Raw genomic sequence first — 14,931 nt, 5'->3', positions numbered from 1 at the left:
TCCAGAACTCCTCTTCCTTTTCTCTCATTTGCCCAGATACGAACTGAACTGTAACTTAGGCCTTACCCAGATGCCTCCAGCTCTGATCAGACTCCTGCTGACTGGCAACCTGGGGACTCTTAGGGACAAACGTCCTTTTTCTTTAGTGTTTTCTCTACTTAGCAAGTCCAGCCCTTGGCCTCTCCCCTCCCCACCCAGGGAGGAGAACTGGCTGACTCTCCTGCGAACTGGAAGGAATTGGGTGTTGCCGGGCACACAGCCAGGAACTTGAACTCTGCTGAGGAATGGGGTCTGGGCAGCGGCTGACTCCCCAGAGCAGTGCTGGCAGCCAGCTCACAGGGCTTCTGGCTACCTGGGAGGGGGGACTCTTCTCCTCCTGACAAAGGGGCAGTTTGTTCAGTCCTTCCCGCCCCGATTCCTCTCATGCTGCTGTTCACTGCATCTCTGAGCCTTTTGGTAACCCTACCTCTCACCAGAGTTTGCAATTTGTGGTAGACTTCAAAACCTCAGGCTTTACCTCTCCAGAGCTGCACTGCCCTGCAATTTGAAAGCCAACAAAGAGGCTCAAGTTTCCTTAACTCCTTTTCTTTCAGGCTCCTGGAGCTGAACTCTTTGGACCTACATACCAGAAAAGCTCTTTTATCCTATCACCATTTGAAATGTTTTCCTAGCATTTCCGGCCTAGAAGCTGACAAAGGAGCTAAACATTCTGTGTTCAGAAATACTCTTCACAGGACACTCATGCTGGGACACCGCTGGTCTTCATCTGGGGAGCCCCTGTTTTCTTAGTTCTAATGGGGACTGATTTTTGCTGTTGTTTACCTTTTTTGCTCCATCATCATGACATCTTTCTCCTGCTGCTTTTCTCTCCTCTTTTGCTTTTCTTTTTCTTCCGTAATCTGCCTCTCTCTTGGTGGAATTTTCTCTTTGCTTCCCTCTTTAAGCTGTTTTATTTTTTCTAGCTAGCTTGCCCCTTCCTCCCCGTCCTGGAAACTTCTTTGTTCCAGGGTTTCACTAGGAGATTTTATGAATCACTAAAGAGTTTCTAGATTACTAATCCAGGCATAAGGGCAATTTGTTTCTTCTGTTCTAGGTTAGATTCCTGGTCAAGCCTACTTCAACTGTGTGTGTAATCTTCATCCCCCTCCTACTGCTGTTTCCACGCTGCTTCATTAATCTGTAACAATTACCCATCGTCCTTCCAGACAAGGAGGCACCTTTTCTCATTTAAAGTCCTCAACTCTTTAGATTTCTCAGACAGATGGCTGTCCCCAAAATGGCAGAAAATCAGAGGTACAAAAAAGTTATTAGGAAAAATTTTTCCTTGAGAGTCCTCTGTCTGATTGTTCACATTAGCTATTATTTTGTGGAAAGAGAACTAGATTTAAGAGTCAAAAAAGGGGACTTAGGACTCTGCATTTCCATTGCAGAGGACATGGGTTGGATCCCTCCCTGGTTGGGGAACTAAGATCCTACATGCTGTGCAGCCAAAAAAAAAAAAAAAAAAAAAAAAGAGTCAAAAAAGTTCCAGTTCTGCTACCTGTTGGCTGTGCAAATCACTTTTCTGGGCTCTTACTGTCTTCACTGGTGAAATGGGAATACTTCATGGCAGTGTTGTGTAGATAAAAGCACTTTGCAAACTGTCTTGAGATAGGGTAAATGAGCTGGGATGATGTCCTGATTCCTCTTTAAATCCTTCGAACGTAAAGCGTCATTAAACACTGAGATTTGTTTTGGTCAGTCTATTTTAGGTGGGTCTCGGGGAAAGCTAGCAGCTAGAAAAGGTACAGCAATCCTTGTGGTAACATTTGGCTAAAATTGAGGGTATAAACTGTAGGACTTCTTGAACACAGAGGGTCCTAAGGAATTCTGATTACTTTGGATTTGGGAACCCAGTCCCACTGCTGTGGCCCAAGGGAGGTGCTTTGATAAGTGGAATCACTGCAGGTAGGTTCAACATTCACTTCTCAGGCGAGCCTGAAACCTGTTTTTTTAAAAAAACGTGTGTGTGTGGGCCAGAACCAAAGCAGCCTGGGACATTTCAGACGGGCACCACCTCCTCTGGCTGTTTTCAAAGCCATCCAGAGGCCAGGGTCCAGATAAACTGAAAAGTTAAGACAGGACTGCATGGGACTTTCAGCAGACGCGCTTGTAGCACAGAGGGTGGGAGGGAGGAAAGGAAGGAGGGAAGGAGGGGGTTGGGAGCTGAGGCCCCACCTTTCATTCCAGCACCGGCAGAGCAGGAATGACTCACAGGCACGAGTGCTCAGGTTCCCATAGGTGAGGGACTGACTCCCCTCTCCAGAAAAACGCCGTGTGCTTTCCTCCTGGAGTGGCCTTGGCAGGGTGCTGGAACGCTCGGTCTGCCCGGTCTGGTCTCTGGGGCCAGGGCTGGGTTTCCCTCATGTATGGCAAGAGCCCTACGCGTGCTGTGCTTTTTCTCCTCGGCATACAGCTCACAGGTAAGAGCTTGCGGGCTTCTCTGAGCCTGCCTCCTTCACTGCCTACCCTGTAAAGTTAGCTAATTGTCGAAGAAGTTGCAAGAGTCTTTTTTTGGAGCCTGAGCCACAGGTGCATTTCGTTTTAGTTTTGACTTTAGTGAAACTGAAGTGGTGGGTTGTTTTGGGGGAGTTGCTTTTGGAAAAACAGGTTTAGGTGTGTTCTCAGGTGCCAGTGATTCAGGCACAGAGAGGGTTTTCTAATCTCAGGTTACACACCATTTTTTGTGGCTACTCTCAGCCTCCCACTGCTGGCAGAACCTGGCACTTCGATTTCTGTGTGTGGGTCTTGTCTGGGGCTCTCGGCAGCTCTGGGAAAGCTGAGATTGTTAAGGAGAGAGACCCACTGTGGCTTTGTAACTGCCCCAACATGCATATTCTAAATGTAAATATCGGGCTTCCCTGGTGGCGCAGTGGTTGAGAGTCCGCCTGCCGATGCAGGGGACACGGGTTCGTGCCCCGGTCCGGGAAGATCCCACATGCCGCGGAGCGGCTGGGCCCGTGAGCCATGGCCGCTGAGCCTGCGCGTCCGGAGCCTGTGCTCCGCAACGGGAGAGGCCACAGCAGTGAGAGGCCCGCGAACCGCAAAAAAAAAAAAAGTAAATATCATGCTAGAAAAATGCCATGGGGTATAAAGGTTCCAGCGGCTCAGGCAAGCTAAACTGTCTGGGACTGATTAACTCAGTTTCTGCAGAAGACTAGGAACAGTGTGAAATTCACATAACAAGGACACTTTCTGGAAAACGTACCTGCTAGGGGACCATCAGACACATAACATACAATGCTTAATCTGAATACATGTCTAATTCATATTCTGATTAGTTCTGATGTTTTGTTTCTGCTTTCAATTTTATTTGCCGATGTTTGTAGTTTGTTACAGCAGTTTTGAAGTGGGTACCATGAGGCTAAGGTATCATGCTTTGGAAAGTGAGAGCACTGTGTGGTATTTTTAGTTGTTTAAGGAATGGGAGGGTGAAGGCTGCATGTAGGTAGGAGTATGTAGACTCTGGGTGAAGTGAGTTTGAGTGAGAGCTGGGGCATCTCAGTTCTGTTTGATGCCCTACTCAGACCTTTATTTTGGTAGTGTCAGCAGAAATTCTCTTAATACACATCTCCTGGTAACCCTTCCTTTCCCTTTTTTTCATTGCAGCTCTTTGGCCAATAGCAGCTGTGGAAATTTACACTCCCCGTGTGCTGGAGGCTGTCAATGGGACCGATGTTCGGTTAAAATGCACTTTCTCCAGCTTTGCCCCTGTGGGTGATGCTCTAACAGTGACCTGGAATTTCCGTCCTCGAGATGGGGGCCCTGAGCAGTTTGTAAGTAAGGGTCCCTTGGTTAGGAAAATAAGCCAGTCCATTTCTCCTTGCCCTTCCTGTATTTTTCTTAGCAACAAGCACAGGGTAAAGCTGGGAAACAAATCAACAGACAGAACTGAGAGCCTGGCAAAGGGGAAAGCAAGAGGTTCTTTCAGGAGAGCTGCAGACGGGGCAGGCAGGCTTGCTGGCGTTTCTCTCCTGGTCCTGCCATCTCAGCCTCCCTGCCCAGGTACCAAATAAGACCTTTGGCCATTTCTCCTCTCTAGGTTTTCTACTACCATGTGGATCCCTTCAGACCCATGAGTGGGCGTTTCAAGGACCGGGTGGTCTGGGATGGGAACCCTGAGCGGTATGATGTCTCCATCCTCCTCTGGAAGCTACAGTTTGATGACAATGGGACATACACCTGCCAGGTGAAGAACCCACCTGATGTTGATGGGCTGATAGGGGAGATCCAGCTCAGCGTTGTGCACACTGGTAGGTGATGCAGAGAAAAATCGTTTTGGAAAGCGTGAGAGCTTGTAGAAAAGAGAGGGGCAAACTGTTGTGATGGCTGAAAGAGTAGAGAGAAGGACCAACCCTTTGGATCTGGAAACTGCAGAGGGAGAGTGAAGAGTCCTGGGGTAAAAAAGAGACAGGCTTTGTTTGGCTGTGGAAAGAAACAGAAAATAAAGGGACCTAAGGAGTCTGTTACGAAAATGGCATTGAGATCGTGAAAGGGAGAGGAAGCAACCCTCTGATAAAAGGCTAACACAATAGGTCCATTCATTCACTCATTTATTCACAAGGTACTATTGAGTACCTACTCTACATCAGGCACTGTCTAAAGCTCTTGACATGTACTATCTCATTTAATTCTCGCAACCACTGTTGGAGGCAGATACCAATAAGGGTAGTTATTGTTTATTGAACACTTCCCATGTGCTAGGGGATTTACGTATCATATCTAATCTTTACATATCATATCAATTTATTGTGCTCTTAGTGTGCTCCCCCCCCCATTTTACTAATGAGGAAATCGATGCTCATAGAGGTTAAGTCACTTGTCCAAAGTCATGGAGCTCATAAATGGAGTCACTCAGAACTCAAACCCAAGCATCTCTGTCTCCAAAATTGTGCTCCAAACTAAGGCACTGTATTGCCTGCAGTCCTATAAAGGACAACCTGGAAAACTGCCAGACAACCAAAAGCAAAGACCATAAAACTTACAAGTTGTAAATTTGGGTTTGAGTCACTGCTACAGTTCACCAGCTGTAAATAACTTTTCTTTTTCTCCTGTGAAGTGAGAATAATATAGCAAAGATTATGGTGAGGGTAAAATGAAGTAATGAAAATAAAACCCCCCAAACTCTTGAGTTGTACTGAAAATTATAATAATTACCATATATTGAAAATTTATTATGTGCAGGCACAGTGTGGAACAATTTACATAAGCAATTTTATTTTTTATAAGAACTCCAGAAGTGAATATTGTTATCTCTATTTTATACATTGAAGAAACTGAGGCTCAAAGAAGTTGATTACCCCAAATCACACAGGACCTGGTACTTTAACCTAGCTGTCTCTGCTGTATGCTCTTAACCAACACACAACATTACTACCCAAAACGTAAAAGCCTATAAAGTGGTATCATTTCCTCCTTTCATTCCTAGTATCATCCTTCAAGGCCCTATCAATAGAGAGCTGTATGACCTTGGAGAAGTCATTTGAGTATTGAAAGAAGTAATGTAATGTCTTTGGCTCTCAGTTTCTTATCCTGCAAAATGAACAGGTAGATAAGAACACATGGTTCTTCAACATATTGGGGTCACTACTCTTTGAGAACCTAATGAATGCCATAACCCCTGTTTACCACAAACAATGTACACACACAATATGACATGGATTTTGTGGGCTTGTGCCCTGCCCCCCCCCCCCATCTTCCTTCATAGACTCCAGGCTGGGAACCCCTGGGCTAGATATTTTCTAATGTCTTTTCTGGCTCTGAGGGTTTATTGAAATTTAAATCAGAAATCAAGGTAAAAATTAAGAGACCCAGGCTTCACAGACTCTAGCCTGGTTTAGGGACCCTTCCCTTTGGGTTCTCTCTTGCCTTATATATCCACTAGACTATAGTTACTGATTTACTTGTCTGTCTTTCCGGTGGGCATGAGTTCCTTGAAGGTAATGTCTCTTTTGGCTTTGTATTTCTATCAGACTCCCTAGAACATAATAGGCCCTTAATAAGCCTGAATAAATGACTGACTGCATGACAGAGGGGAGAAGGATTCGGGGAGAAATAGACTAGACACTGGATTTGATTAGGTCAGCAATAACCTTACCCCACTAGGTAGATCAACTGGCCAAGTGGTTCTCAAACTTATAGCATGCATCAGAATCATCTGGAGGACAAATTAAAACAGATTGCTGGGTGCTCCCTGTAATTCAGTAGGTCCGGGGTGGGGCCTGATAGAACTCGCATTTCAAAGTTTTCAAGTAATTCTGTAGCTGCTACTCCTAGAACCAAAGTTTGAGAACCACTAAAGTAGTCTGTATGTTTTTCCTACTTTTTTTTCTTTTGGCCACACCACGCAGCATATGGGATCTTAGTTCCCCAACCAGGGATTGAACCTGTGCTCCCTGCATTGGAAACATGGAGTCTTAATCACTGGACTGCTAGGGAAATCCCTGTATGGCTTTTCTACCGCTACTAGACTTTACAAAATTAATATCGTAGAAGAAAGATTTTATTTAAAGATGAAAATACACCCCTTAAATGATTCCATTTAAGGATGAATATCTTGGGACTTCCCTGGTGGTGCAATGGTTAAGAATCCACCTGCCAATGCAGGGGACACTGGTTTGAGCCCTGGTCCAGGAAGATCCCACATGCCGTGGAGCAACTAAGCCTGTGAGCCACAACTACTGAGCCCGTGTGCCACAACTACTGAAGCCCACGCACCTAGAGCCCGTGCTCCGCAACAAGAGAAGCCACTGCAGTGAGAAGTCTGCGCACCGCAACGAAGAACAGGCCCTGTTCGCCGCAACTAGAGAAAGCCCGCGCACAGCAACGAAGACACAATGCAGCCAAAAATAAAAAAATAAAATAAATACATTTATGTTTTAAAAAAAGGATGAATATCTTTAGATTTCATTATAGTCTTCCTCTTTTCAGAACCGCAACTTGATCTTTTCTCCTTACAGTACGCTTCTCTGAGATCCACTTCCTGGCTCTGGCCATTGGCTCCGCCTGTGCAGTGATGGTCATAGTGGTAATTCTGGTGGTCCTCTTCCAGCATTTCCGGAAAAAGCGACGGGCTGAAAGAGCTCAGAAAGTGGTGGAGAGAAACTCGTAAGGCTGGGCAGTTCTGGGAAGGTCTTCCTTTAACACTGTTTTATGGCGACTCTTGGTATTTTATAGTGGGGCTAAATAATTGTCGAACAGATGTTCTTCCTCTTGAGTTAGTCTTACATAAAAGAATTCAAATCCACAGGATGGATGAATTAGGGTGTGAATTAGTAACGTTAGCTTTTTTTAAATTGAAGTGTAGTTGATGTACAATGTTTTGTTAGTTTAAGGTGTACAGTAAAGTGATTTATATATATAGATATGTATTCTTTTTCAGATTCCTTTCCCTTATAGGTTAATACAAAATACTGAATATAGTTCTCTGTGCTATACAGTAGGTCCTTGTTGGTTCTCTATTTTATATATTATAGCGTGTATATGTTAATCCCAATCTCCTAATTTATCCCTCCCCACTCTTTCAAACAAACAAACCGTAAGTTTATTTTTTATGTCTGTGGGTCTAGTAACTTTAGTGTCTTAATTTTACAGAAGATTTTATTATAAGCTTTCTTTACTATGCAGGATTTGATATTATAAAAATTTACTTATGTAAAGCTTTTCTAGGAGATTCCTCACTTTAAAAAAAATTAATTAATTAGTTAATTTTTGGCTGTGTTGGGTCTTCGTTGCTGCACACGGGCTTTCTCTAGCTGCGTCGAGCGGGGGCTACTCTTTGTTGCTGCGCGCAGGCTTCTCATTGCGGTGGCTCCTCTGTGTTGCGGAGCACGGGCTCTAGGCGCACGGGCTTCAGTGGTTGTGTCAGGTGGGCTCAGTAGTTGTGGCACACCCGCTTAGTTGCTCTGCAGCATGTGGGATCTTCCCGGACCAGGGCTTGAACCCTTGTCCCCTGCTTTGGCAGGCGGATTCTTAACCACTGCGCCACCAGGGAAGTCCTGGATATTCCTCACTTTTAATGTAAAGCATACATTTCTAAGAACCCCTGGGCTGTCAGCAGGGGCTCTATGAATCAGTGCCTAGCAAAGTCAGCCATGCTGATATAAGGTGCATAATATATATATTTTTTGAGATAAAATTTACATATAATAGAATTCATTATTTAATGTTCACAAAGTTGCATAACCATCACCACTAACTCCAGAATATTTTCATCACCTCCACAAAAGAAACTCCATACCCTTTAGCCATGACTCCCTATTTTCCTCTCTCACCTGCCCCTGACAACTACTAATCTGCTTTCTGTCTCTATGGATTTGCCTGTTCTGGACATTTCATATAAAGGGGATCATACAGTATGTGACCTTTTATGTCTGGCTTCCTATTTATTTATTTAGTTATTTATTTATTTATTTTTGGCTGCGCTGGGTCTTGGTTGCTGTGCGCGGGCTTTCTCTAGTTGCGGCAAGTGGGGGCTACTCCTCATTGCGGTGCGCGGGCTTCTCATTGCCGTGGCTCCTCTTTGTTGCAGAGCAGGGACTCTAGGCGCACGGGATTCAGTAGTTGTGGCTCACGGGCTCTAGAGCACAGGCTCAGTAGCTGTGGCGCACGGGCTCATTTGCTCCGCAGCATGTGGGATCTTCCCGGACCAGGGCTTTGAACCCTTGTCCCCTGCGTTGGCAGGCGGATTCTTAACCGCTTTACCACCAGGGAAGCCCTGTCTGGCTTCTTTGACTTAGTATAATGCTTTCAAAGTTCATCCATGTTATAGTACTTCATTCTTCCTGTGGCTGCATAATATTCCATTGAATGCATATACCACGTTTTGTTTATCCATTCAGTTGATGGACATTTAGGTTTTTCCCACTTTTTGACTATTTCGATTAATGCTACTATGAACATTCATCTGCAAGTTTCATGGGCATATGTTTTCAATTCTCCCGTGTATATAACTAGGAGCGGAATTACTGGGATACGTAGTAACTCTGTGTTACCTTCTTGAGGAATTGCTAGCAGTTTTCCAAAGCAGCTGCACCATTTTATATTCCCACCAGCAATGTATGAGGGTTCCAGTTTGTCTACATCCTCAGCAGCACTTGTATTGTCTGTGCTTTTGATTATAGCCATCTAGTGGGTGTGAAGTGGTATCTCATTGAGGTTTTCATTTGCATTTTCCTAATGACGCTGAGCATCTTTCCATGTGTTGATTGGCTATTTAAATATCTAATTTGGAGATGCATTTATTCAAACATTTTGCCCACTTTAAAATTAGGTTATTTGTCTTTTTATTGTTAAGTTTTAAGAGGTTTTTTTTGTTTTTTTTTTTTGCGGTACGCGAGCCTCTCACTGTTGTGGCCTCTCCCGTTGCAGAGCACAGGCTCTGGACACGCAGGCTCAGCAGCCATGGCTCACGGGCCCAGCCGCTCCGCGGCATGTGGGATCCTCCTGGACCGGGGCACGAACCTGTGTCCCCTGCATCGGCAGGCGGACTCTCAACCACTGCGCCACCAGGGAAGCCCCTACACTATCTTGATTAGTGTCCTTTAAATTTTGAAGAAGTCCAATTTATCTTTTTTCTTTTGTTGCTTGTTTTGTTGGTGTCATTTCTAAGAAATCACTGTCTAATCCAAGGTCAAAAAGATTTATGCCTATATTTTCTTCTAAGAGTTTTACAGTTTAGTTCTTACATTTAGGTCTTTGATTCATTTTGAATCAATTCGTGTATATGGTGTGAAGTAGGAATTCAAATTTATTCTTTTGCAGTTGTAATTTTTCAGCTGTCCCAGCACCATTTGTTTCTTTTCCCCAAGAAATATTTACTATAGTAAATAGAATTGATTTTTAAGGAGACTAATGAACCCAACTCTGAGTTGGTTTGAATAGAATACAATCAATAAAGTTGACTTCTAGGTTAGTCTTTTTTTGTTTTTGTTTGTTTTATTTTTTATTTTATGCTTTTCTTTTTGAGTAGGAAGTAGAATTAGAGGTAGAATACTAATGGTAAACTAAGGTGTCTGCTTTAAACCTGGAGTTCCCAAATAATATTCTCTTCTAGAAATATTCTGAAAAGTGTCTAAGTTCAGATACTCAGAGTCATGTGGAGGTATGAGTATTATTAGATAGCGCTAATAGGTTTAGCACTCTGTAAGCTTCGATCTACTCCCAGGTGCATACAATTCTCCCCCAAATTTGGGGGAATGTATCTCACCTGAACCTTTGTAGGATTTGCCTCCCTTGCTTCTTGCCTTGTTCCCCTGACATTGGTTTCTGCTTCTATGTTACAGAAAAGAAGAAGAAAAGCTCAACCAAGAAAAAAAGGTTTCTGTTTATTTAGAAGACACAGACTAACATTATTATATGGTAAGGCTCACAAATGGGTTCATTTCTTTCCTTAGCTTTTTTTGGCTGCATTGGGTCTTCGTTGCTGTGCGTGGGCTTTCTCTAGTTGCGGTGAGCAGGGCCTATTCTTCCTCGCGGTGTGCGGGTTTCTCATTGCAGTGGCTTCTCTTATTGTGGAGCATGGGCTCTAGGGCAAGGGCTTCAGTAGTCGCAGGACGTGGGCCCTAGAGCACATGGGCTTCATAAGTTGCAGCACGTGAGCTCAGTAGTTGTGGCTCTCAGGCTCTAGAGTGCAGGCTCAGTAGTTGTGGCTCACAGGCTTAGTTGCTCTGCGGCATGTGGGATCTTCCTGGACCAGGGATCAAACCCGTGTCCCCTGCATTGGCAGGCGGATTGTTAACCACTGTGCCACCAGGGGAGTCCCTCCTTAGCTTTCTTATATGGCTCATTTCTACTGTGGATCTCCCAGATTATATGATACATGTTTCCTGTATGAAATTAGAGGAGTTGGGCAGAGAGATAAAAGGTTTCTCTTGTGTTATCGATGGCTTCCCCTTTGAGTGTGTTTTGTGCAAAGGACAGGAAGCTAGACCCTACTACCAGTAAAGCTGAGAGAATTCTATGATTATTTGAGGCTTTGGGGTTATATTTACCACCACAAAGAATAATAAATTAACTTTCAACATGTAAATAAATTTTTTTAAATGAAAGAATTAATATCTGCTTTTATTCTTTTGTTTTATTGTAAACTAATGGCATTTAAGAGAGTGACTCAATAGATATGCTTGACATTTTGACAGGAGAACTTTTGTATTATTTGGAATGGATTTCTACTCCTCTCATTTAGTTATTGGGACTATGAATCCAATTTTAGTGGTGTGTAGTTTTGTTTTTCCAGTTTTTAGGTTTATTAGGCTTAAAAGGTAGGATGATTTATTTTTCATATGATCACAATTTCTTCTGTTCTCTGAAGTAGGTCCAGTATTATTATTTGCAAAAAGAGCCACATTTTTATAGCCTAAAGCTCCAGTGAAAGTTCTCAAGGATTTATAAAATAGAATATGGAGAAAAATGGTTCTATTGTAAACCTAGAAAAAAAATGTGGTGTCAGAGACATTTTTACCAAGGGCTATTTTTAAAATCAAGCAGATTTTCTAATAAGCCAGAGTCATGGAAAATAAAGATGGAGGTTGTTTAAGACTGAAAAAAATTTAAAGATTCCATAAAAGAGGGGATATATGTATATATATCTGATTCACTTTGCTGTACAGCAGAAACTAACGCAATATTGTAAAGCAATTACACCACAATTAAAAAAAAAAAGAAATTTAAGGAAGTAACACAATCAAGTGCAGTGTACGATCCCTGACTGGATGGATACTAATTTGAATAAACTAGCTATAAAAAAGATTTGGGGGGACAATGGGAAAGTCTTAATATGAAAAATTTCAATCTGGATAATAGGGAATTATTGTTAACTTTTATTAGGTATAATAAGGGTATTGTGGTTACACAGGAAGATGTCTCTATTTTTAAAATGCATATTGGAGCATTTAGGGTTAAAATGTCAGTAATTCGTTTTAAAAACTTTAGCCCTCACCAATATATGTATTTATAGCAAATAAGGCAAAAAAAAAAACAACTTTAAAATTAAGTGCCAGTGAATTCCATACACTGCCTTCTGTACTTTTCTGTGTATTTGATTTTTTTTTTTTTTTTTCGGTACGCGGGCCTCTCACTGTTGTGGCCTCTCCCGTTGCGGAGCAGAGCACAGGCTCCGGATGTGCAGGCTTAGCAGCCATGGCTCACGGGCCTAGCCACTCCGCGGCATGTGGGATCTTCCTGGACCGGGGCACAAACCCATGTCCCCTGCATCGGCAGGCGGACTCTCAACCACTGCGCCACCAAGGAAGCCCCTGTACATTTGATTTTGTTTATAATAAAGGGGTTGAGGGCGGGGAGAGAGAGAGAGAGAGAGAGAGAGAGGAATGAATGCATGTGAGTGAGCAGCTATGGATCATCCAAGTGTCCATGCAAGGCAGAGACTATGAATTAAGGACATTGACCCAGAGAAATATGTAATAAGGATCAGGAAATTTCTTTTAAAAGTTAAGTTAGAAGAGGACAGATATACTTAAGGATATTTTCCTTCACGATGGAGAATAGATTATATATATATATATATATATATATATATGTATGTATTCATAATGCCAGGTACTCCTATTGCACTCTTGCCATATACATTATCCATTTAAACTTTTGTTTTGTATTTCAGGAAGCTGAAGATTTCCAAGAACAAGAACCCTGAGATAAGTTGGAATTAATGGAAGCTTTTCTTTGGTTTTTCCAGTTGTGACCTGTCTTCCAACCAGCTCTGCAGTATATAGCCACCTAGACAAGCAACGTTCCTCTGGTGGCAGCATAGGGCCCTTCTTGAGCAGATACCAGCAGACTCACACACAGCCCTGTTACTAAGGTTTTATTTAATTTCAGAGTACAAATATTGTATTTTTTTCAAATGCTCATTAGCTTTTATATACTAGGAAGCTACATTTTTGCCCTTAAACACTCCTTGTGGATTATGACTTGTATACATATATATTGGCATCAAATGGGATAAAAGTCAACTTGTGTGTCATAACATTTCCTTTAATATATTAGTTTCCTTAGAGCAGCATTCTTGCTACTAAAGTTAACATGTTTATTCTTTCCTTCTCACACTCTCAATTAAAAGGTGAGCTGATTCTCCCAACTGTTTTTGACTGATTAACAGAAAATCCTAAATTCAACCTGTTAAAGAACAGTTTGATTTTTATGGCTCTCCTTAAGTATGGGACACATCTTATTTTATCGAATTTCTTTCAGTACCCTAGATGGCAGGTTTTTGTTTTTGTTTGTTTTTGGTCAATTGATCCAAGGTTTACAGTAGTACAAGTCTAAACCACAGAGTAACTAGGGACGGTTACAGAAATGCTAGTAGATTGACAAATGCCACCTCAAGATGAATTGCTTGTCACCTTTTTTCTCTGCTGTGACAAGCAATCAACAGCTCAGATCTTTCATGAGCAGTGAATGACTGTTTAGCTTACTATAGTTTTTCCCCCAATTCAATTATTTATAACAACAGAGCAAAATCTATGCTCATTTGTAGACTGGAATCATTAAGCAGTTAAATGGAAGGTTTCTGAAGGAGTATATTACAATTAAAATATTTAGAGATAGTGAAAAAAATCACCCTAAATGATAATAATTTTGTATAGTGTTATACAAAGCTCTGAGAACTGGAAGACATTAAATTTTTTTCTTTTATTTATTGTTTAATTCAGTTGCTTATTTGGGGGGAGGATTTGGTATGGGGGCAAAGAAATACCAAAACTAACAGAATGAAACCAACTTTTTTTTTCTCTTATACTAGTAGATAAAACAAACTTTATAAGTGGGTCATGGAAAGAAGAGTGCTTTTGAAAAAGTGTCTAGTCTCCCAGTGTCTTTCCAAACTTAAGCTACTGCAGCACTTATTTAAAGAATAGAAAACATCTAAATGTTTAGGAACCTCTCCCCCTACCCCCTGCCCGCCCTGTTTACAGCTTGATATTTTCAGTTTTCACCAACTAGGCTGAAGATGTTATTTCTTTTAAAACTGGAATTTCCAAATAGTTTATCTGTATTTAAAGATGATGAACTTTGATATTTTTTCCAATACTAAAAAAAAACCTGGTATAATTTACATGTGAACCTTGATTCTGAAATGCATTCCATACCTGTCTCATTTTGCCTTTTATACTGTCTAAAAAAGTACAGTTTCAGTACCCAGTTCTGAAAGTAAAAATTAGATTTAAAGTCTATATTACCTTTCACACTTTCTATTTTTCTCTGTAATTCAACCTTTGAAAATATAGTAACTGGGTATTTCTTCAAACAGATGGCCTGGGTGATGTTCCGTAAGTGTAAAGAGGTAGTTAAAAACTCATGGAAGGTGTTTCCAGCAAAACTTGTAGCTTTTGTGTCTTGGCTAAATATTCAAGGGTTAATATAGCCCGGCTGTTCAGTGTCTTTTACTTGAAGAGAACTTATGTATTGTAACTTATTTTTTATTGTGCCTTAAACACTATGTAAATAACCTTCAGTAATAAAGCGTTACAATTATATAATTTGCTTTTATGCAAATCTAAAATTTTTACATAGCAGGTCACAGAAAACTGATGGGAATACATTTTATTTTCACAGAAAAATTTTCTTAGAGGCAGCCTGGAAGTCAATAATGGATAGAATTAGTTTCTACTGGATAAATAAACCTGTATGAATTTCCACATTGCTTCAAATAACTGAGAATTGGGCACAACCAACTACTTAGTTTGGGGACTCTTTTGAAGGAACAGTATTGTCTCTTCCATTTGATACTCTTGCATTACCTTCTTAATAGAGAAAACTACCAGCTTTCAAGTCTAGTAAAGGAATGGGAGTTGAAAAACGGAAAGTTATTAACTTTCCCAAAAGCTGAAGCATATTTTCGTTCCTCTCTTGCTTTCATTAAATACACATAGATTCCAG

General features: G+C 41.6%; 1 protein-coding gene across 3 annotated transcripts; it reads left to right on the top strand.

The window, feature by feature from the left end:
- The first annotated feature begins 2,224 nt into the window (after nt 1-2,224).
- On the top strand, nt 2,225-14,531 carry MPZL2 (myelin protein zero like 2). 3 transcript variants are annotated; one of them, XM_082628720.1, is made up of 6 exons: nt 2,229-2,462; nt 3,649-3,815; nt 4,082-4,292; nt 6,999-7,146; nt 10,323-10,398; nt 12,731-14,531. In XM_082628720.1, exons 1-5 carry the CDS (start codon nt 2,405-2,407, stop codon nt 10,384-10,386), a joined length of 648 nt encoding a protein of 215 aa, XP_082484846.1. In that variant the 5' UTR covers nt 2,229-2,404; the 3' UTR covers nt 10,387-10,398; nt 12,731-14,531. The 3 variants fall into 3 exon arrangements, with proteins under 3 accessions (XP_082484847.1, XP_082484846.1, XP_082484845.1); XM_082628719.1 differs by having other exon boundaries at nt 2,230-2,462; nt 12,656-14,531; XM_082628721.1 differs by lacking the exons at nt 6,999-7,146; nt 10,323-10,398; nt 12,731-14,531 and adding an exon at nt 6,390-6,633 and having other exon boundaries at nt 2,225-2,462.
- Nucleotides 14,532-14,931: the final 400 nt, after the last annotated feature.

Source organism: Mesoplodon mirus (assembly GCF_964341445.2).
Source record: "Mesoplodon mirus genome assembly, chromosome: 7".
Lineage (NCBI taxonomy): Eukaryota > Metazoa > Chordata > Mammalia > Artiodactyla > Ziphiidae > Mesoplodon > Mesoplodon mirus.
This window is presented reverse-complemented; position numbering and strand designations above follow the sequence as displayed.